The 24,148-nt window shown below is 39.8% G+C and overlaps 2 protein-coding genes across 2 annotated transcripts in view; one reads left to right on the top strand and one right to left on the bottom strand.

The window, feature by feature from the left end:
• Nucleotides 1-9,503, bottom strand: part of Naa15 (N-alpha-acetyltransferase 15, NatA auxiliary subunit) — an 81,145-nt gene extending 71,642 nt beyond the window's left edge. The window contains 1 exon segment of the mRNA XM_047567137.1: nucleotides 9,170-9,503. Coding sequence (XP_047423093.1) covers nucleotides 9,170-9,223 — 54 coding nt within the window. The 5' untranslated portion in view covers nucleotides 9,224-9,503.
• Nucleotides 8,470-21,768, top strand: Ndufc1 (NADH:ubiquinone oxidoreductase subunit C1). The gene is made up of 5 exons (XM_047566105.1): nucleotides 8,470-8,578; nucleotides 15,005-15,223; nucleotides 15,649-15,752; nucleotides 18,140-18,219; nucleotides 19,762-21,768. The coding sequence occupies exons 2-4, from the start codon at nucleotides 15,157-15,159 to the stop codon at nucleotides 18,197-18,199; spliced, it is 231 nt and encodes a 76-aa protein (XP_047422061.1). The 5' UTR covers nucleotides 8,470-8,578; nucleotides 15,005-15,156; the 3' UTR covers nucleotides 18,200-18,219; nucleotides 19,762-21,768.
• The last annotated feature ends 2,380 nt before the right edge of the window (nucleotides 21,769-24,148 follow it).

Raw genomic sequence — 24,148 nt, 5'->3', positions numbered from 1 at the left:
CATTAGTCTCCCCACAAAAATATTTACAGTGAAATAGCTTGTATCAAAAGCTTTTCTAACAAAGGAAACACTGGAAGAAACTTAAGTCACCCTGGATATCCTTCAGTGGCAGTAGTAAACAATATAACCCCAACACAGATACTATGTACAAAAAGACCAGGGGCTCTAGCTTAGTTAATAACCATACTGAGAGAAGAGTTACCCAAACACAGGCAAGGTGATCTTTACAATACTGAGGTAATGAACAGTATTGGCTCCAACATGATTTTAGGGGCCACTCTTTAAATTTCATGCTTTCTTTCTACAGGACCTCACAGGCCAATCCTAGGTGAAAATAGAAAACAGCATCCAGCGGAAACAAGTCCTGTAAGCAGGCATAGCACACAGACACATCAAACACTTACCAGCTACCTCAGTTCACCTTCTGTGTTTTCAGCCACCTGAAGCCACACCCACCCACCCACCTTTAATGTTACCACTAGTCAGATTTCAGATAATCCTTCCACCACTTCTCAACAATTCACAAACTGCAACCCTTCAGACCCCACTTATACAAGCAAGTTTTAGGTGTTTTGAAGAGAAAGTGCAACATTCACACAGTAGTAGTAATGCATTTGTTAACCATTAACGTGTAAAACTATGCGACCATTTTTACTGTTATTTTTTAATGTCACTAATATTTTTGAATGCTATGCCCTACTCCATTTTCCCATTTTATTCATGATTATTGAATATTTTAGTCATGATTTTGCAAAGTATAGTGACTTTTAGATACTTACATGTCAAAAAAAAAAAAAAGAAGGAAAAAATTGAACCTATGTCCTGATACAGCAGAACTGTATACATAACAATTTGAAATATCCTTTTAACACTGCAGTCCTAAGCAATGCCTATACTTTCTATAATTCCCTTAAAGGAGTATCACAAGGTTTATATCAGCTAACATATACAAAGTCAAGCATAAAATCTGCCTCAAAATATCCAATAAGATACTAGTTTTTCATTCTTAAAAGATTTTTTATCCAGTCAGTCTATAAGTACTGATAATCAAACATGATCTTGTAATATCCAATAAGATCTCCCTGAAAAATATTATCATTTTAAGTATAAAAAATTATCATGGAGGGCTGGGGATGTAGCTCAGTTGGTAGAGTGTCTGCCTCGAAAGCACAAGGCCCTTGGTTCAATCCCTGGCACCACAAAAAAATTATCATGGAAAGGAAAAAAATTGCTTTTAACTGAATTAGCATCCGTGTGAAAGTAGACAACCACGCCTAAAGTTAGGCTTTTTTCTCTTAGGTTTATAATTTTAAAAGCAAATTTTCATTTCTCCTTTAATGCAATCAGAGAAAAACCTCAAATAAGATTATAGTTTCTCCAGGAGATCTTAGAGAAATTTCAACTTATCTCAACTAAAATTTGTTCATACTATACTAACCAAAGAAAATTTCAGTGGAGTAGAATATATTAAATAAAAACATTGGCCTCTCCAATCAATTATTTCTACACAGGAATTTTTATGTACTTTTTAAAAACAACAAAAAAATGTTCTCTTATTATCATCTTTTTTCCCCAGTACTGGAGACAGAACCCTGGGCCTCATATATACCAGGCAAGGGCTCTACCACCATACTATAGCCGCAACCTTTTTGGGTTTGTTTGTTTTTCCCCGAGACAGGGTCTCACTAAATTGCCTAGGCTGGCCTTAAACTTGCAATCTTCCTACCTCAGCCTCCAAAGTAGCTGGGATTACAGGTGTGCACCATGGTGCCCTGCTTATCAAATTAAAAACTTAAGGAATTATTTTAATATCATAGTGAAGAGAGAGCAATACAATTTAAGTCCTACCTAGGAGGAAAAATAACACAAGCAACAAGTTAAAACTAGTATTTTTAAAATTTACAACTTAAATCCAAGTTTGTACAGCATGCAGGACAAAAGAACTTAAATGTTTAAGTGTATAGCTGACATTCAAGGGAAATTCCCAAAAGTCAAAAATGACACCACAGCATCCAACACCCTAGTGTTTACATAAAACTATCACTCATCACTTTTTAAGACTCTTCTTCACTTGCGCTTCTCAACATTAAGAAATGACAAATGACATTCTTTTAGAACCATTTTTCACTCAGAATATAATTTTTTCTCTTTTCAACAGAGATAGCCCGTAAATAGAAAGCAAAGTTGTACATAGATATGAACACTGAGGGCAGGCTCACTGATGAATTAAGCAACTTGCTTTCTTTGCCACACTGAATTCCCAACACACCCTGCCAAATTCTAAGAAATCAACTTAAATTTACTGGGAAACACTTATAACACAACCCTAACCTACAAAATTTTCTCTATTGCATATCCCTGTTTCATAGAATCACATACAAATGGTCCTCAATCCTAACTGTGTAAGAATCAGCTACGCAGCTTTAGAAGCAAGTGACTGAAGCCAGGCACAGTGGCGCACGCCTGTAATCCCAGCGGCTCAGGAGGCTGAGGCAGGAGGATCATGAGTTCAGAGCCAGCCTCAACAACAGCGAGACATTAAACAACTCAGTGAGACCCTGTCTCTAAATAAAATATGAAATAGGGCTGGGGATGTGGCTCAGTGGCTGAGTGCCTTTGAGTTCAATTCCCAATACCAAAACAAAACACAACAAAAAAAAAGAAGCAAGTGACTGAGCCTTACCAACTAGAGATTCTAAGTCAGCAGGCTCCTCACAACAAACTTATCTAATGTCCTGATACCATGTTTTTCTCCAATGTTAAAACAACCAAAAAAATAGTAAGATTTTCCTCTTATTCTGTTTTTCTGAGAGAAAGGCTATTTACACAAACCACTACCATGATTCATTCATAAATGAAACCTCCAAGATCTTATCAGATAAATCAGGTTCTGTTGCATATCCTACAATTACCTCAAATAATAATGTAGTGTAAAATGCCAAGGGCCAGCTTAACTCCATTCTCCAAAAATATTTATACAAGCACACAATCTGAAAAGCTTTCTCTAGCCCTATAATTATTATTTCAACATGTCATGCAATAATATTTATTAACAGTCACTATATTTATCTATTAATATTTATTAATATTTGCTATATTTACATTTACTATGGATCACTTTAACAAATTTGAGTACAGCAATTAGTAAAACAAAGTTCCTATCCTCATAAAATCCACACTTGAATTGTGAAAGCTATGTGATAAATATAGAAGTAAATATATGTCAAGTGGTGATAAACATATTGGAGAAAAATAAAGCAGGGATAAAAGAAATAAGAGAGTACTCCTGGTCAAAGAAGACCTCTAAATAACACTTAGAGGACACCTGAGCACAGACCTAAAAGAAATAGGAGAAACGAGCCATGCAGTTAGCTAGGGGAGAAAATTCAAACAAAATCCTTTGCATATGATTTTTTATATGACCTGACCTTTTATGTCCAAAAATGCTTCTGTGAACAAAGAAGATATATTTGAATCAGTGCTCTGTCAGACTGCATTGGCAGAGGCAGATATATTAAAGGAAATGAGAACACACACTAGGAGAAAGATCCATTCAGTTAAAGTGGGTTGGTCAGTAGCCCTCCAGACCTACCTCCCTCCCTCCCTCCCTCAGGGCACTAGGCATGCCTCTGAGGAAACTGTCCCTTAGCCAGTGCTCCAATGCAATAGTTGGGATGACCCAGAAGGACTATAAGGCTTTGACATGCCTATAGAATGAACATTAAATTCAGTTGCCTATTAAGTTATTATCTGCTTTCCTGAGAATATAGCATTCTCTATTACTACTGAAAACTAAACTGTAGTCATTCACTAAACACCTTAATTCCCCCCAAATAATCTGCCAAATAAGATATTTTTAACCTGCTCTCTTGACCCCAAGAATCATTTTTTTAAAAAGTTTCAGGATTTCTAACACCATATACATTTTAATCATAAATTCTTTGTTAATTTAAATTTTTAAAAATATATTTATTGTTCACTCATACTACACCTCATTCCAGAAAGGATTTAGAACAAAAGTGTCAAAGTAAAGAAACAAACAAGAGTAAATTTACCACATTATCAAAAGGTTGTTACCTCACTATATTTACAGGCTTCTTAAAAAATTGTGATTACAAGCACACACCTATAATTCCAGAGACTCAGAGAGTCAAGGCAAGAGGATTACAAGTTTGAGGTCAGCACGGGCCATTTAGTGAGATGATGCCTCAAAATAAAAAACAAAAGGACTGGGGTTGTAGCTCAGTAGTAAAGCGCCCTGGATATTGATTCCCAGTACCATCACTAAAAAAAAAAAAAAAAAAAGTGATTTTTAAAAAATAACAAAGTGGATGTTTTAAGTAACAGAGTATATTTACATTATAACAAAATTACATTTAGCTTCCTCCTATTTTTTTCATTTTCTAAACTGTCTTTAGTTTTTTAATTGACACACGATTATATGTATTTATGGAAAAACAGGTATATCCATAACCTCACAGATTTATCATTTCTTCATGCTGGGAAGATTCAAAATCCTCTACTAGTTACTCTGAAACACACGATTAATTATGCCAACCACGGTTACCCTATTGTGCTGTAGAACACTAGAAGTCACTCCTCTCCAACCGGACCCCTGTATCCATTAACCAACATCTTTCCACCCCTCCTCCCACTCTGGAAAACTTTAAAGCACACATTTATTCTAGTTTCTGGCTGGGTGTGTGGCTCAGTGGTAGGGCACTTTGCCTAGCATGCTAGGCCCTGCGTTCAATCTCCAATAGGATAGAAAGAAAAAACAAAAAAAAATTATTCTAGGTTAAACTTTTGGTTACTAAGTATAGAAGGAACTTCACAGCATGTAAAACATTGTTTCCATTTTTGTTTTTTCTTTGTTATATTCTAAACACAGGAAATAATAACCAAAAGTCTCTGGAAACCAATTTCAAAGCAACTATCTATGTTCACTTGCAAAACTAGAATTCTATCACACAGAAGTCTAATTTAAATCAACCTACCCAAGTCTGATCCCCAGTTTCACCCACATGCACAAAGTTAAATAAATAAGTCAGTTGAACTTTCATGGGCATATGGAAACCTACTTGTTAACAATTCCTAATATGAATTTTTTCAGCAACAAAAACTTACCTGTCTACAACTATAAAAACAGCCCTTTTTCCAAAAATCATATGAAATAATTTACAATGCATGCAAGCCTAACAACTACAACTCCTTTGCCTAAAAAAGAACCCTTCCCTCCTCTTACACTGCTACCCAAAACGTCTAAACACTAAGACAAGTATATAAGTGCCCTGGGGTAAAAAAAAAACCCAAAAGTCTGTTTCTTGACTCTAAAACTAGCTGTTAACCTTAATCTCAATCTGTTTGCTTAATAAAAATGTCCATCTTAGAGTATTGACAATAGCCAGGTGCAATAGTGCACACCTGTAATCTCAAAGAATAGGGAGGGTGAGGCAGGAATATCACAAATTCAAGGGTGAACAGCACAGCAAGACCCTGTCTCAAAAACAAAGAAGAAAACTTCTGGCAAACACAATTCTTTAAACAAAATCTTACATATATATATCATATTAAATTAACAAATTATGGACAAGAAACATTATGCAGACATTTTGACTAACTTGTGTCAAAGCTTACTCAGAAATAGAATAAACTGAAAAATCGGAAGGGCCAAATGTGCAACAGAATTTAATTTTAGATATCAACTAAACTAAATCAAGCTAGGCAAATCCACTGCAGAAACCGAAATTTTGCAAAATGATATAATCCAGGTTCCCGGTTAAAATATTAAGGTCAAAACATTTTCATTATTTTTAAATTGAAATTTCACATTTTTAGAAAGCATAAACTGACTTCATTTCCTATTTAAGTTTATAAACAAATATAGTGCAACAAATAAAGACTGCAAAAACTGAATGCTGCTGGACACCATGGTGCATGCCTGTAACCCCAGTGGCTCCAGAGGCTGAGGCAGAAGGATCTTGAGTTCAAAGCCAACCTCAACAACAGCGAGGCTCTAAGCAATTCAGTAAGACACTGTCTCTAAATAAAATACAAACTAGGGCTGGGGATGTGGCTCAGTGGTTGAGTGCCCCCTAGCTCAATCCCTGGTATCCTAAATAAATAAACAGATAAATAAATAAAATGAATGCTGCCAGAATGATTTAACAGTTACCAACTTACTAACATTTGATTTAACCATTCGAGTATGTCCACCTTTATCATCAAGGAAAGGAAAAAAAAGTTTAAAATAAAGAACTAACACTGAGCAAGCAGAAGTTATCTGGGAAAAAAACTATCCTTCTGATTAATATTTTCTTCATTCCTAATATAAAAGAAGGATAAGGACATTATTTCTCTTTACTATTTCATGTTTTCACATTTCTTTTGCATATACTTTGTCACAGTAAATCACTGAGCACTGTGATTTTAACAATGGAATTAAAGATTTGCCCACTATCACTACAACTGAAGAAAAACTGTCTGAAATGCCTAAGAATTGCTGGACAGGAGCCAGATGCAATGGCGCACACCTGTAACTCCAGAGACTCAGGAGGGTGAGGCAGGAGGATCCCAAGTTCAAGACCAGCCTCAGCAACCTAGCAAGGCCTTAATCAACTTAGTGAGACCCTGTCTCAAAATAAAAAATAAAAAAGGGTTGGGGATGTAGTTCAATGATAAAGTGCCCCTGGGTTAAATCCCCAGTACAAAAAAAAAAAAAAGAAGAAATTGCAGGGCTGGGAATACAGTTCAGTGGTACAGTGCTTTCCTAGAATGCATGAGGCCCTGTGCTCAATCTGCAGTATTGGTAGGTAGAGGGGAGAACTGCTATTACATGTATGGTTAAACAAACTGGTAAATCTATATAATGGACTACTACTTAGCAATAAAAGGGACACACTACTGATACGAGCAACAACTTAGATGAATCCCAAAGGAATTCTGCAGCATAAAAAAGACAAATCCCAAAAAATTATATACTATATGATTTCTTTATAGTAAACATTCTTGAAATGACAAAAATAATACAAGTAGCAAACAGATTAGCAGTGGTTACTAGAGGTTGGGGGCATAGGGGATGGGAAGGAGATGAGTGGATATGGTTCTAAGAAAAAGGACATCAGGGGATCCTTGGTGTTGATGGAACTGTTTTATACCTTGACTGTGAAGGCAGAATCTCCACATGTAATAGAACTGCATAGAACTAAATACACATGCATAAATGAGTACAAGAAAAATTGGGGAAATCTAAGACTGATAGATTGTAATGATTATGAACTGTAAGTTTTGCAAGGCATTAGTGTTAGGGAAAGGGAAAGAGTATAAAAAAAAAAAAGGAAAGGGGGATGTTAAGATAAACTGCAATAAAACTGTGTTCAAACCTATACCTACATATCAATTAGCCTCTTTAAAATGTTTTTTAAAGGTATAAAAAATAAAGGCAGGGAATGTAGCTCAGTGGGAGAGTACCTGCTTAGAAAACCACAGGCCGTGGGTTCAATCCCCAGCACGATATATATATTACATCCTGAACAATGACACTTAGGCTTCAATTACTTTGGTTTTTTGTTTGTTTGTTTGTTTTGTTTTGTTTTTTGCTATCATGGAGTGAACCCAGAGGTGCTTAACCACTGAGACACACCCCCAGTCCTTTTTTGTATTTTATTTAGAGACAGGGTCTCACTGAGTTGCTTAGGGCCTCAATAAGTTGCTGAGGCCGGCTTCTAAACTTGAGATCCTCCTGTCTCAGCCTCACTGAAATTACAGAACTGTCCAACCATTCCCGGTTTCCAATTAGCCTTAAAAACAAAATGCTAACACGGATCTCAGGGTAACTGAGAGTTATGTGGAACTGGATAAAATTTTCTAATGTTTTAAACATGAACTGAAATCTGACATGGATTATTCTGAAAAAAAAAATCATAGTTTGGCGTGAATGATTATTTCTAGGAAAACTGGAATCTCTGAATCTCAAACAACTGAAATAATCACAATTGCAAGAGAAAAGGTGAATGCTTCCACACACACCCTCCAAAATTTAATACTTAAGTTTGGCAAGTTCAGCTAATTCTTTCATAAAGTAATGTTTGCAAGAAAGGGACAACCCACACACTAAATGCCAAACAAAAAATGTGATACAATGTATTAATTATAGCTCCAAGGCTACAGGGGCATATTTTACAATGTAAACAGTCCCTACAAATATCAAAGCACTCAGTTTTTAAAAAGGGCAATCTGCACACATTTGAAATGTAGAGAATAAACTTGAGCCAGCATCAACAAGATCCAATTTAAAAGTTCTTGTGTTTCCTCTTCTGTTAAGTTTTTGCATCAGTGTTAATACATTTCAGGGAGTTAAGAAAGTCTGTCTAGAACGTCTCAACTAAAAGACTCAACTTTTCACTTCCTACCAGACCGCCCCCTCGCAATGGGCCCCACCTCCTGAGGAGGGTGATGGGGTGGGGCTGTTTCCCGCTAGGAAACCGAGAAATAAATGCCTCTTCCCTACTCCAGAAAGAAGGGAACCGGAGAGGACGTGAGAAGCTTCAAACTCAGATATGCAACCAACTATAAGGAGGTAGCTGACTGCAAAGCTTTCTTCCCTCCACTGAACTCCCGCCTCCTTTTCCTCCTCCCAGGTCATTCAATGACCCCGGGCCGGGCGGGGACAGGTGAATCCCAGGAGGGGAGAAAGAGGGAGGGACTGCCGATGGGGAGAGAACCGCGTTCAGGCAATGAATGAGTCGTGCCGCATCCGCACCACCTGTTCCTTCCAAGGGTGCCACCTTGGCCTGCCGGCAATATTCCTGCACCAACCGGGCCGCTACTACTGCCCGCGCTGCCCGCTTCCCTGCCAGAGGCCAGGCCTCTCCCCTCTTCGCTCGGGAAGGGTGAAAACCAACAATCTAGAAGCCGGGAGGTCGGGGCCTAGTCCGGAACCAGGGCCTCGAAAGCGCGGGGACGGGAGGGGGAAGCCTGTGGTCCCCGGCGCGCGGGTCGAAGTGGGAGCCACAGGGAGGGGACGGAGGAGTGCATTCGGCCTCGCGAGTACTACGAAGGCGGGGTCCCGGGCGGGGGTGGCTGGGCGCCCGCCGGCCCGAGGCTCGGACTGACAGGCCCCGCTGCCGGCTAAATCCTCCCCGCTGGCTGCCCGGAGCCTCACACTTACCAAGATCCGCTTGAAAAGCGCGTTCTCCTTGGGCGGGAGGCTCACGGCCGGCATCGTTCCGGCTCCTCCCGAGGCTCCCGCCACCACCCGGCTCGGTCAGTCTGTTTGTCCGACCGCCTCCGATGCCTAGCCACTTCAGCCCCGAATACCCCGATCCGCCGCCACCACCAGGCTTCCGGTGTCGCCGCGTCGCCCTTCCCGGACACCTCCTTCTCCTCGTTGTCTTTTTTCCTTTCTCACTTAACGCTGCCGCCGCCTCCCTCCCCCCACGGGTCTCCGTCGGCGGTTCACGTGGTAACTGAACAGACCGACAGAGGCAGCCAAAATGGCGGACGCAGAGGGCTTTCCCACCCGGGTCACGCCTCCTAGCACGCAGGCGCGGTGACCTTCCGTCCCACCCTCGCCGTCCCGGAGCTTGCCGGGAACCCGGAGGCTGGCCGGCCTGCGGAGGTGGAGAGGGTCTGGGCGGGCCTCGAGCGTCCTTCGCAAGAGCCGCGCCTGGGAGGCGCCCGGGGGAGGGACGAGATCGCGGCTAGCGATGCTTCCGACCGCCTCCTCGTCGAAAATCGCCTTTCTGCTCCTTCTTGCTAGACTGGCTTTCATGCATTGAGCCTCTCCCACACCGTGTGGTCACGGTTTGAGCCTGAAATGCAGGTGCAGGTGTTCAAGAAGCGCTGTGGGTCATGACCGCAGCTTCAAATTAGGGAGCAGAGGCAGAGGGGAAAATGAAAAGGCTACAAGGCTTCACCGCAGTGGGGGCTTGTAAACAGACCTGGAGAGGAAAGGGTTTAATCGAGTGTGAAAAGCGTGAAGGACCTGGCTGCGATGTCCGTGAATATTTCTTAAGATGAACCTAGAGAGGTCTTTACCCAGATCTGAAGTGACCTATTTGTACTTGGCCAAAGGAGCTCCGCAGCCCGAGTGTATGATTTATTTAATTGTTGAGGCCAAACAATGCAAGGGTGAGGGATGGACTGTATGAGTCACCTTGCTGTAGTGGAGGGGTTCAGGGTCTGACCCTCGTGGAACTGGCTTGGAGCTAGTGTTTAATAATGTGACTGTTGAGTTACCCATCACCACAGGTCATAAAACCTTAGACACAAGAGTATCGTGCAAGGACATTAGAGGCAACTGCTCCAGTGGGCAAGGTCAGTCTGGATATGAATAGGACCCCTTCCGCATGTCGTTAACAAAAAAAAAAAAAAAAAAAAAAAAAGAACTTTTTAAAGTGATGCTCTAAAAAATTTTAAGACATAAGAGCTTTTTTGCCCTTGATTATCTCTCCAGATCCTGAATTCGATCTCTAGCGTTCTTTGCATCATGAATCATTAAACAAGATGTGCAGTGGGTTTGCTCTTCTAAATTTGTTTACACAGATACTTCACAGTTTTCAAATTGTTCTTTTTTACCCTTCTCTGAAAAGTTTGAGTTGAATAAGACATTTCCCAGTGGAAAAATCTTGAGGCTAAAATTTAGGTGTTCTGCTATGTTGTTTGCCCTCTATTCACTTGGGTCATAAATAAGATTTTAGCAGTTAAATTCTGGAATTTCCTTGAATTCGCTAATCTCTCTTCAAAAGTTTGAGGAATTCTATCTACAGGAATTTGTGTTTCAGTTTGAAAAGTGGCCAGATTTTTAGGTTTTATTGTTTTTGTTTTTGTTTTGTTTTGACACAGGATTAAATCTAGGGGCACTTTACAATTACCACTGAGCTACATTCTCAGTTATTTTCATTTTTTTATTTTGAGACAGGGTCTCACTAAATTGCCAAGGTAGACCTCTGACTTGCAATCCTCCTGATTCAGCCTCCCAGATTACTGGAATTGGAGGTTTGCACACCATGCCCTGCTTAACCTTAACTTTTTAAAATAGTATATATAAAATTAAGTACAGACTTGAAATTCATTAAAAAAAAATTGTTATTTCGTAAATATCTGCAAAAGTCACTCCTTCCAGAAGCCTTTCAACAATCTGAACTATTAAAACATAATAAAATTAGCTGGGTGCAGTGGTGCACGCCTATAATCCCAGCAGCTTTGGAAGCTGAGACAGTAGTATCACAGGTTCAAGCAAACCTCAGCAATTTAGCAAGGCCCGAAGCAATTTAGCAAGGCCCGAAGCAATTTAGAGAGACAAAAGTCAACTCAAAATGGATCAAAGACCTCAGAATTAGACCAGAAACTATGCAATTCCTAAAAGAAACTATACAGTCAACACTCCAGCTTATAGGCATAGGCAATGACTTTCTCAATAGAAGTCCTAAAGCTCAGGAAATAGTGCCAAGAGTTAATAAATGGTAATCCCAGTGACTGGGGAGGCTGAGGCAGGAGGATCATGAGTTTAAAAGCCAGCCTCAGCAAAAAGGAGGCACTAAGCAACTCATTGAGACCCTGTTTCTAAGTAAAAATACAAAATAGGGCTGGGGATGTGGCTTAGTGGTTGAGGGCCCCTGAGTTCAATCTTTAGTACCCCCCCCCCAAAAAAATAGAAAAATTGTCTTTTTTTTTTTTTTTTTCTTTGTTTTTTTAAGTCACTAACTTGAGTTTCCAAATCTCTGGCCTCATTTTCAAAAATCCCTACAATATTATTTGCTATGGGTTTTTAAATTTTTTCCTTTACATAATATTCTCTTTCCCTTCAGGGGAAGCACATTTCTTGTCTTTGCCACAGTGGTTTCCACCAGAAACTGAATACATACTTAAGTAAGGCGGCAATAATAGCTTGGCAAATGTTAATTCTTTTTGACTGGTAACAAATAGTTTTTGTTGTTACTGCTCTGTTTTGTTGGTAGTAGGGATTGAACCCAGGGACCCTTAACCCCTGAGCCACATCCCAGCCCTTTTTTTCTACTTTTATTTAGACACAGGGTCTTCCTAAGTTGCTTTGGGCCTAGCTAAGTTGCTGAGGCTGGTTTTGGACTTTCCATTCTCCTGCCTCAGCCTCCCAAGCCACTGGGATTACAGGGATGTGCCACCAAACCCAGTTTAAATAGCTTTCCCTCCTCCCCTCAGTCCTGGGGTCCTGGAGATTGAACCCAGGGGCTTGTGCATGCTAGGTAAGTGCCCTAATGCTGAGTTTTTTCTTGTTTCTTTTTTTTAAATCCTCTGAGACAGGATCTCCAAGTTGCCCAAGCTGGCCTTGAACTTGCCATTCTGCCTCAGACTCCCAAGTAGCTGAGATTACAGGCACACACTACCAGGCCCAACATAAATAGCAGTTTTTAAGGTTCAGTGAATACTAGTCTGATTTCAATTTAAAATGCACCTATAAATCATAGCCATCTGACCACACAGTGACTTGATAACCTGAACTTAACAATAAAATATGTACTCTGATCACCACAATTTGACAAATAGAGATTTCATTTGAGTTATGCTGTGAATGACTGCCGCTTCCAAGTTTTCGTAAACAAGACTCTATGATGCTGCAGCTGCTGCTACTGATGTTCAAACATCTAAACCTATATACTTCCATGTCACTGTGGTCAAAATGTCTCCTCCAGAGTTGAGGATGCAACTCAGCAGTAGAGCTCTTTCCTAGTATTCATAGGCTATGGGTCCCATTACCAGCACCACACACACACACACACACACACACACACACACACGTACACAGCTTCCAAAAAAATTGACCAAAGATAGATAAAATCATTTAGGTTACAGACTTTAATTCTACAAAAGGGATATATAGAATAAAAATTCTCCACCTTCATATATGTAAAATGTTCTCTATTGAGACTCATATCTGGATAACTATATTTTACAGAATAATGACACAAATTTTATGTACTTGTTACCCAGATTTAATGAATGTTAGCATTTTTCTATTGTCTTTGATTTTTTTTTCTTTAATAAAAACTTATAGATAGAAGAGGAAGTCCATCTCTCTCTAGGTCCAAAATTTTATCTATTTTTTTTTTTCTTTTTTTTTTTTTCAGTGCTGGGGATTGAACCCAGGGTCTTATACATGCAAGGCAAACTACCAACTGAACTATATGCCTAGCCACTTGATCTATACAGTTCTTACGTACCATAAATCAATAAACATAGTGGTTTTACATCTTATGCTATTTTCAACTCTTGCTCTTCTTTAACCCTCTCTGGAAGGTGTACATGAGTTGAGTAACGTGTCCTAATGGAAAAATATTGAACTAAAACTTTGCTTTTCTAGTTGCTAACTCAAATTTTCTCTGTCTTCACCTGGTTCATGAATAAGATTTTAGCATTCAAATTTAGGAAATGACTTAAATGAATGTTATGAAGCATCTTCTACGAAAATATAATAGCTATTAGCTCCTAGCTGGAAATGCTTCATCAGGATTCTTTTCAGATGGAATTTCACCTACAGCTGCCTACTCCAAGTGTAGGGTTCCATCAGCTCTAACATGCTGTGAGCAATGTGCTTATACTTCATCACTTTCCCAAAATACACACTAGTAAAAGAATACAGGGACCAAAGCTCTGAAAAAGAACAAAATAGTCTTTCTTAGAACAGGCACTGATATTAGTAATTTGCTCACTGGTTCTAAATACTCTGACTAAATGTGGCTTCTGTTTCAACTTGTTGGAAACTGGCAAAAGCTTCACCAGGACAAGTTTCTGAGGAGTGGTGTAGAAAGGATATACAACTGACGGGTTGCTGAGTGGACAAGAAGCCAAGAAGCTGAGAGCCAACAACTGACTCAGCGCATTAGTTGGGTGGTTTGCTTACTGGAGCATGAGTCCAGGAGGCTCAAACTAGGTTACAAACTCTAAAGTGACTCACAATTTAGCAACCTATTTAGCCATCATTTACATCTGAAAAAGAGCCAGAAATTGTAAGACAACTATTTTACTCTTTGGTCAACACTTTTGGGTTTAAAAAAAAAAAAAAAAGTCTTAAAATGAAATTGGTAAAAATATATAGAAGGAAAAAACTTGCTAACATTTTGCTTTTAAAATGAATCTAAATGGCATTGGTTTTAAAGAAATACTTTTAAGGGTTAAAATGTATCATCTATTACCTATACATATGTTTACTTGGTTTTTAGACATCACATTTAACTGAGAATTGAATGCACAAAAATCTGGCTCAGTTGTGCTAAATCAGAACACTGATCAGAACAATGTCTTTCAACAAAAAGTTGTTTACTACTCACTTTCTTAAGCTTCCGAAAGACCTACAGGCTAGGTTTTATGTTCCAGATGTAAAACTAAAGTACAGAGAGATTAAATACTTGAACTAAAAATCATACAGCTGAAATGTGGTGAGCAGGAGTGGTGGTTTGAACCCTGGTCTCCAGGCTCCTGGCCTCAGGGACAGTACAAGCCTATTAAATAGGTGGGCTAACAGGATCACTAGAGCTGGGGTCGGAACACCTGGTACTCAATCTGTGTGATCCTGAGCCGGTCAGGGCACTTTCACTTGTACAAGAATTCTCTCCACCTCTCAGTGTTATGAGACTTCAGTATGACCTTGAGTGTAAACACTTTAGGCACTGTTAAAAGGTCTTTTCAAAAGCAGGGCATGAAATGTCGCCTTGGATGAGCCCTCTTCTTTGAGCTAATCTGTAAATTGATGATGATAATCGCCGGCATGTCGGGTGGTCCTGGTGAAGATGAAAAGACAACGAATGTAAACCATACGGTGCGTAACGCCCAACTCAAGCCAAATGTTAGTTGTTCGTCAGCACAACACTCGGTTTTCGTTTTCTGGCTCACATAGGAACAGTTTGGTGAACCTTTTGATGAGTGCCCCTGGGAAGGGGGTGACAAGAAACTCTCGGAAGACCAGAGACGTGGGGAAACTGCCTGCCCCCGCCCCTTTAACCTTTTCCTTTCTAACCCCACTTTACAGACAAAAGACGGAGGCCGGGGGCGCTGGGGAACCCTAGCCGGCAGGACTCCTTCGCGCTGCCCCGAGCTCCGGCGCTCCCGCCGCCAGGGGGCGCTGCGGCCGCGCAGACTCGCGGGAGGAGGGGCGGGGCGGAGGCGGAGCCTGCCCGAGACATGGCGTCGTCCGCGCTGCTGCGCTCCTGCTCGCGGCTGCTGGCCCCCGCCAGGCTCCCCAGCGGTCGTGAGTGTCCCTGCCCCTGCACGCCCCCTCGATCCTCAGCCTTCCCTTGCCCAGGGCGATCCTGGCTCTCGTGGACAGCAGGCGGCCGCAACCCGCCCTCGGCCTGCTGTGACCTTCGCCGGCCAGGGCCCGGAGCCCACCTGGTCCCCCTCGGTCCTCCTCCCGCGTTCTGCAGGCGGGGTCCTGCACACCCCAGGAGGGGACCCTCGGACGCCTCTGCGGCCCACCGCGGGTCTGAGTCCCGCCCTTCGCGAGGCTTGGGGGCGCCCGCTGCTGGCTGGCGGCGAGCTACTGCGCTCTCTCAACGCGTTTCCGCGCTGCTTAGTGGGGGTGGGGGTCGAAGGAAGAACTCAATGCGATTACGCGTAAACGCGAGCTCTTTTTCCTGCAAGGCCATAAATTAGAGCGTCTCTGTTCCCTTTCAGCTTCGGCACGGTCAAAGTTCTACCTGCGAGATCCGCCGAACGACAAACCTGACTGGCTGAAAGTTGGACTGACCTTGGGTACCACTGGCTTCCTGTGGTTTTATGTGAGTAATTTAGTCCCCAGCACAGGTCCCCACACAGTGGAGGGCAGTGTGAGATTGAATATTGCAGTCGTAATGTTTGGAGACAAAATTCCCGTACAATATAATATTCATGTATCTCTAATAATCTATTTCTCCCTAAAGGGGATCCTAAAAAGAACTAAAGAGAAATTAAGATTTCAGCAGTATGGAAAAAATATGATAAGGTTCAAATTTCTGTTTTTCATTGTTAGGTAGGATAGTCTTGTGAGGAATAGCAGTTTTACCAAAATTTTATTTCTTAATTAGTATTGAAAGTCTTTTGGGATTGAAGGAACCCCTTTCAATGATATAGCAGTGAACACATAAGCAGTGAAGAAGTTGCACAAGTTAAATTTCATTAGACGTCCAAAACATTAGGGTTTAAAAAAGTCTGTTGGTCTTGCCGGGCATGGTGGCTTGTGCCTGTAATCCCAGCGGTTTGGGAGGCTGAGGTAGGAGCATTGCGATTTCAAATCCAGCCTCAGCAACTTAGTAAGGCCCTAAGCAACTTAGGTAGACCTAGTCTCTAAATAAAATAAAATAAAGGGCTGGGGATGTGAGAACCTCTGGGTTCAATCCCAGTGCCAAAAAAGGTTCATCTTTTTTTTTTTTTTTTTTTTTTTTGCCATGCTGGGGATGGAATCCAGGGCCTCTTGTACACTAGGCAAGCCCTCTACTACTGAGCCCCAAACATCAAAACGTTAGGAATTAATCTATGTTTGCATAAATACTTTGTTGAAAATTGTACTTGGTGTATAGCAGAGTATTCGTTGATGCTGTCTTTATGCCAAGTGCTTTACTCCCATTTAATCGTTTTTATGTGATACATACTATTATTGTTGACCCCTTAACAGATGAAGAAGTTTGAAAGTTTGCTGAACCCATTTCCCCTTACTGCAGAGCCTTGCCACACCACTGTAAAAGATTGCTACTCTAGAGATAAAATTATTTTTTTTAAATTGACTAAAAGTATCTGTTGTATTAGTTGTTTTTGTGTTATGTACATAGGATTGAACCCAGGGGGCTTAACCACTGGGCCACACTCCAAGCCCTTTTATTTTTTGAGAAAAGGTCTCACAAAGTTTCTTAGGGCCTGGGAAATGCAGGGACTGGCTTGGAACTTGGGATCCTCCCACCTCAGACTCCAGAGTCACTGAAATTCCAGGCATGCACCACTACACTTAAATCTCTTATTTTGGATTTTCTCTTCAAAGTGGTTTAGATCAGCGAGGTACAGTGGCACATACTTGTAATCCCAGCTACTTGAGAGACTGAGGCAGGAGGATCCCAAGTTTGAGGCCAGTCTCAGATCTCAAGTTTGAAATCCTGTCTTTGAAAAAAAGGATTGGGGGCTAGGGATATAGCTCAGTTAGTAAAGTGCTTGCCTCATGTGCACAAGGCCCTAGGTTCAATCCCCAGCACCACAAAAACAAACAAAGCAAAATGAGTTGGGGACTAACAATGCATCTCCACGTTAGAGCACCCCTGGGTTTAATCCCCTGTACCAAGAAAACAAAGCAGAAAGTAAAGGGGTTCATATCTTTTAATGGGAAGGGATAGAAGATGTTGAAGGTCACTTACAATTTAACAGTAACTAATCTTTTTCAATATTTGTTATAATGGAATTTCTTTTCTTTCTTTTTTTTTTTTTTGGAGACAGGGTCTCCCCAAGTTGCTGAGACTGGTCTCAAACTTGTGATCCTCCTGCCTCAGCCTCCCAAGTAGCTGAGATTACAGATGTGTACCACCACATCCAATATATAATGAAATTTTATACATTCTTGGTTTAAGATGTTTCCTAAATGAAAGCTTGATTGCTGTTTAAGCACTAATGATTGAAACTGGATCTTTGATTGTATAAAGGTCCTTATCAACCATTGTTCCAGTTGCATATTCTGTCAGTGGTTCTAAGAAAGTAACTGTCCTCTGACATCTAATTAATACACAGATAGTTGAGGGATGATTGGCATGCCACTCACAGGTTTAAACTTCTAAGATAAGAAGTGTAACCCACACTCACCAACCAGCCTGAATCTGTAACATCCAAGTTCTTCTGTGCCGTGTTCATTTTGTCCCTCTGTGGTAAGGCTTTCCATTATATTTATTACCCACCAAGTAGAATAATATTTTTCACACAATTTCAATTTAAATGTTTAAGGGTTATCTTCTCATATTTAGTATGTCAGATTGTGGTCAACAAATGTATTCCATTCATGGTTTTGGGACTTTTGAATCTCTTAGCTTTTTATTTCTCACTAGAATAGCAATCCGTTCTGTTCCTATTATACAATGTAAGCATCATTACTTAGTTTCCTTCTCTTTAAGTTGCCAGGAAGACTACATTTCTAATTTTAACTGTTAACTTGTAGCTCATCAAACAGCATAATGAAGATGTTTTAGAGTATAAAAGAAGAAATGGTTTGGAGTAAATTTTGGAGTTACTACTATAGTAAGTATACATTTTCTATAGGTTATGAGATTATACAAGTTAATTTGACCTCTTTTTAAATACAGTAGTTTGTTTTGTTTTTTAGGCTTATGCTTGTAGTGCCAGGTTTCTGTCTGTGACACATTTATGGATTTTTAATACCTTAACTCCAGCATCTTTTAGCATAATCAGTTGGTTTTTATTGTTGTTTTTTGTTGGTGGTGTTGTTTTGGTTTGTTTTTGTTTTTTTGGTACCAGGGATTGAATTCAGGGGCACTCGACCACAGAGCCACATCCTCAACCCTATTTTGTATTTTATTCGGAGACAGGGTCTTAGTTGCTTAGTGCCTCGCTTTTGCTGAGGCTGGCTTTGAACTCAAGATCCTCCTGCCTCGGCCTCCCAAGCCCCTGAGGTGTGTGCCACTGCATCCCGCAATTATTTTTTATTTGTTAATCATAAATTTTTTACTGTGTTCAAAGACAGTCGTGCTTAAGAATGAAACCAAAATTATATTATTTTTAAAAAATCTAATAGTTCTTTACACATTGCCTTCAAAGCACTTCTGACAAGTTATCATAATTTGTGTGTGTGTTTTTTAGTATGTTTGGCATCTCCAGCACTTGAGTGCGAATTCCATGAAAGCAGAAACACTGTATGTTTTGTTAATGGTAATGTACTCAGCAACTTGCTGAATGCACAGGTAATCTAGAAGCTCAATATTTGTGGAATGGCTGACTATATTCCAGTAGATTTTTGGAATTTTTTTCTGCATGACCATTTCATTATCTCTGTTCCAGCTAACATCTAGTTGAACAATTCCTGATAAGACCTAGCTGTGAACAAGATATATTGTGCATGATTAAAGAGAGTTTATTTTTTATATATATGCATATGCACCTAATATAGCTGTTATTCGCATTATATGTATATATATTGTGTTTCAGAATACAGAAATACAAAGAAATTTTTGAAGAAATCTTTTATTCTTTTGTAAGTGAAAACTTCTTAAAATTTCAATTTTCATGGATTAGTATAAATAAAGTAGACAACTTTTATCTGCTGAAAAATAAAAATAGTGATCACAAAATCACTGTTTTCCATATTTAACAACTCAATCTCAGCACTTAGGGTTGACTATTCAAATCTTTTGCTTCTTTTTTTCTGTAAATAATACCTTGCCCATTTCACTATTCCAGTCAGCCAATCAAGAGATAAAATAAGTTATGTAAATTAAAAACAGATTTTAGCAGCTTAGCAACTCAGCAAGACCCTGTCTCTAAATAAAATATCAGAAAAAGGGCTGGGGATGGCACAGTGGTTAAGCACCCCTTGGATTCAATCCTCATTACCAAAAAAAAACACAAAAAACATTAAAACCAGATGACTTGTTACTTTTTCATAGTTCAGACCATATTTTTGTGTAAATTTAAAATAAATTATTGATATTCTTTGTGGATATGTTTTCTAGACTCTCCCCAGTTCTCTAAGATGAATTATTTAGTCTAATTTTAATATTTTTATGGTAAATGCTATAGTTGAATTTTTTTTCCTCTTCATTATAGGTATGCTCCATATAATGATTATAGAAGTTCTTCTGGATTCACTGATCTATTGAGTTTTGAATGTCAGAGAAAGTTATATGTGAATATATACGAAGTCAGAATTCATGTTTTCTTTGATTAAACGAAAGAAATGAAACTATTCTGTGTTCTGCAAATAATACATATTGTGACAACTTGTAAAAAATGTCTAAGGTACATTATTAGAAGTACTTCAATATGGAAGACACCATCTGATAATAGGGTCATTGGTATTTAAAAAAATTCATAAGAAGACTTGTCATAGAGATGGATTTGATAGGGGTTGGGGTTGTATAGCTCAGTGGTAGAGCACTTGCCTAGCACGTGTGAGGCACTGGGTTTGATCCCCAGCACCACATAAAAATAAATAAATAAAGGTATTGTGTTCATCTACAACTAAAAATTAAAGAAATGGATTGGATAGTCCCTGCTGATGAACTTACTTCTAAACTTTTAATTTCTGATTAAAACACTTACTCTTTAGTATGTCAAGGAGACAGAACTATTTTACTACTCAAAATACAAAAGATCCTAAATGTTTTCTTCTAGAGAAGCCATTTTGGTAAGTTAGAAAGTAAAGATGAATTCTGCTACCAGTAGTTCTTCTAACTTCATTTCCTTGAATTTAAATTATTTTTATTTGGGTGAGGTTTGTTGTCCCTTTTAAATAAGATGGCTTTCACCCAATGATTTAGGAATCTTTAGATTGTTCTTAAAAAGGGCAAAGAGGGGCTGGGGATATAGCTCAGTCAGTAGAGTGATTGCCTCACAAGCTTAAGGCCCTGGATTCAATCCCCAGCACTGCAAAAAAAAAAGGGGGCGGGGGGGAAGAGGTCCAGGCGTGGTAGCACATACCTGTAATCCCAGCAGCTCCGTAGGCTGAGGCAGGAGGATCTGGAGTTCAAAACTAGCCTCAGCAATTTATGGAGGCACCAAGCATCTTAGCAAGACCCTGTCTCTAAATAAAATATAAAAAAGGGCTGGGGATGTAGCTCAGTGGTTAAGCACCCCCGGGTTCAGTCCCCAGTACCAAAAAAAAAGGTGTGGAGGGAAGAGGTCTAACAGACACAATTTATTTAAAATAATTCATTTTTTCATCTTCTTTTTGAAGTTAAGCAGAAAAGTCTGTTACTGGTATTTTATATATGTTGAGCTTTGGCCAACACTCATTCTGGATGAATTGTAACCCAATATCTTTGGAAGTTATTTCTAATTCAGTTACTTTATTTCAGAATAGTTATTTAATATATGTTCAATGAACAGATATTGATAATAGCGACTATTACTTTGTGTCAGTTTGGATTCCTGTTAGAATTGAAAGGGCTTTAGAGATTACATAGACAAATTTCATGCAGCTGCAGTAACCAGAGGTGCAGAGTGAGCTGTCCAACATCTGTGTTTAGTAGAATAATGAATCAACAAAGATGTTTAGGGGCTGGAGTTGTGGCTAAGTGGTAGAACACTTGCCTAGCACGTGTGAGGCACTGGGTTCGATCCTCAGCGTCACACAAAAATAAATAAATAAAGGTATTGTGTCCATCTACAACTATTAAAAACATTTTTTTAAAAAATGCTTATCTCCTGCCAAGAACAGGTGTATGTGTTAGATTATATGGCAAAGGGGATTTGATTGCAATGGAACTAAGATTCCTAATCAGCACTAAGACAAGATTACCCTGGATTATCTATCCAGTTGGGCCCTCTAATCACAAGGATTCTTATAAGGGGAATAGGGAAGCAGGCACGAGAGTGTGTCAGTGACACAGTATGAGAAGGCTTCAACCTGCCATCTCTGGTTTTGAAGGTGGGAGGAGGCCAAGAGCCAAAGACTATCAAGAAAACAAATTCTCTCCTACAGCCTGCTAAAAAGAATGATCCTGGGGCTGGGGAGATAGCACAAGGCCCTGGGTTCGATCCCCAACACCGCAAAAAAAAAAAAAAGAATGATCCTGGTAACACCTAATTTGTTTCAGGTCACAGGCTTTGTTACAGCAGCAATAGGAAATAGGATACTATCACAAAGCAATTTAGGGTAAAAGGTCAGGTAACAACTCCAAATTGAGGGCATTTTCCACACAGTACTTAAAAATTCACAACTCCAAAGGGAATAGAATACATTAGTGAGACTTGAAATTTTGGAAACTGATAGTCTTTTTTGAAAATAAAATATACCTTTAATAAACTAGTTTCTGGCTGGGGTTTTGACTCGGTGGTAGAGCACTTGCCTATCCCGTGTGAGGCGTTGGGTTTGATCCTCAGCACCACATATAGATAAACAAAATAAAGGTATTGTGTCCATCCACAACTTAAAAAAAAAAAAATTGTTTTAATTGTTGAAAAAAAATAAACTAGCTTCTTTGTGTCAGGTTTGGAGAATATACCTACTCTTGGTGGACCTTCCTCTTGGTTGTACCTCAGTAACTCTAGGGGGAGCCATTTATCAAGACGAGGCTGTCCAAAAGGGTGCAGTGACAGAAGGCTCTGCCAACAGAACAGCAGCCCCCAGTTCCATGTGGCTAATGAGCATTTGGAATGTGATTTGTGTGCCTCCATTTCTGATTTAAATAGTTAAAAGGGCTGGTACCTACTGTATTAGACAGCAAGCCCTAGAATTGTACCACATAATGGTGCTGATTAAAAAAAAAACAAAACTTCCTAAATTAAATAATTGAAACCTAAGTTGGATTTTAAAAAACAAAAAATTCTGAGACTACAAATCCCCAGGGCTGGGGAGATAGCTCAGTCAGTAGAGTGCCTTATAAGCACAAGGCCCTGGGTTCGATCCCCAGCACCAAAAACAAAAAAACAAAAAAAACAAATCCCCAAAACAGGAATGCACCCAGGACTCAAATGTCATCACAACTCGGCCTTAGCTGTGCTAAATGTAACATCTGCTTATGTCCTTTGCACCAACCTCAAGGCCACAGCAGATAGCTCCTGGGGTTATATCAGGAGAGTTGCTGGGCTGAACAAGAATCGTGATTCTGAATTCCCAAAAGGATCTTAGAATTAACTGTGATCAAAGGATCGTTGTTAGTAATAATACGCAAAGAGTTTCGTGCAAAAAAAAAAAAAAAAGATGTACACAAAATCATGCCAACTGTAAAGCTTTTTATCAGATTAAAATCAAGTTCAGAGTCAGCACTTATGAGGTAAGTCATCTGAATTATTTTTTTAATTGCTATGAAAAAAAAACCAGGCCGTATGAACCAATTTTCTAGTATTTGAAGTTGTTATGGGTTGAACTGTATCCCTCAAAATATGTTGAAGTCCTAATCCTTAGTGCCTCAGGAGAGTGACTTTATTTGGAAATAGGGTCACTGCAGATGTGAGTTGAGGTTAGGGTGGGGTTGTAACTCAGTGGTAGAGCATTTGCCTAGCACATGTGAGGCACTGGGTTTGATCCTCAGCACCACATACAAATAAAAGAAGGTATTGTGTCCACCTGCAACTAAAAAAAATTTTTAAAAAGATGAGTTCATACTGGAGTAGTATGGGCTCTAAATTCACACACCTGGAGTATTTAAAGGAGACAATCGAGCATGGTGAGGCATGCCTGTAGTCCCAGCTGCTCAAGAGGCTGAGGCAGGAAGATCACTTGAACCCGCAAATTTGAGACCAGCCTGGGCAATACAGGGAGACCCTGTCTCAAAAAAATAAAAGCAGAAAGACACAGGGAGTCAGACATAGTGGTGCCTGCCTTTGTCTCTGCAACTTCAGAGGCTCACATGTGAGGCCGGCCTCAGGAACCATGTCTCAAATAAAAAAGGGGATGGGGAATGTGACTCAGTGATAAAGCACTCCTGGGTTCAGTCCTCCGTAACAACAAAAAAGAGCCATGTGTTGTGGAGGCAGACGTTGGAGTGATGCATCTATAAGCCCAGGGTTGCTGGCAAACAGCAAGAGCTAGAAGCAAGAAAGGACTCCCCCCTTGGAGGAGGTTTCAGAGAGGGCATGATGCCCTGCCAACACCTGATCTCAGCTGTCTAGCCTCTAGAACTGTGAGACAGTAGATTAGGGTTTTAAGTCATCCAAGTTTGTAGTCATTTGTTTATAATATCCTTAGGAAAAGAATACAGAAGTGTTAGGGAATCTCGTGTTTAATTTTGCTACCAAAGAGAAAGTGAATAGATGAGAGTATGAGTGTCCTCCAAGAATAGTTTAAGAATTTATCATCACAATTTCCTTTTCACCTACATTTTATTCAAATGGTTTAGGATAGAGTGCTTTTCAGGACTTTCTTAATTCTTCGCCAATTCGTCTTCCTAAATAATTCTTCTAAATTATTTCATTTTTTATAAGTATCCATCTGTCAAAAATACAATTATGCCAGGTACAGTGGTGCATGCCTATAATTCCAGCTCTCTGG

This window comes from Sciurus carolinensis, chromosome 10, assembly GCF_902686445.1.
Source record: "Sciurus carolinensis chromosome 10, mSciCar1.2, whole genome shotgun sequence".
In the NCBI taxonomy this organism is placed as follows: domain Eukaryota; kingdom Metazoa; phylum Chordata; class Mammalia; order Rodentia; family Sciuridae; genus Sciurus; species Sciurus carolinensis.
This window is presented reverse-complemented; position numbering and strand designations above follow the sequence as displayed.

What these genes read in the sequence shown, in the direction of transcription:
- Ndufc1 (XM_047566105.1), top strand. Translation starts at nt 15,157, where the DNA reads ATGGCGTCGTCCGCGCTGCTGCGCTCCTGCTCGCGGCTGCTGGCCCCC. An exon ending in CGCCAGGCTCCCCAGCGGTC is followed by an intron (nt 15,224 to 15,648) that starts GTGAGTGTCCCT and finishes GTTCCCTTTCAG; the next exon opens with CTTCGGCACGGTCAAAGTTC. An exon ending in CTGGCTTCCTGTGGTTTTAT is followed by an intron (nt 15,753 to 18,139) that starts GTGAGTAATTTA and finishes GTTAACTTGTAG; the next exon opens with CTCATCAAACAGCATAATGA.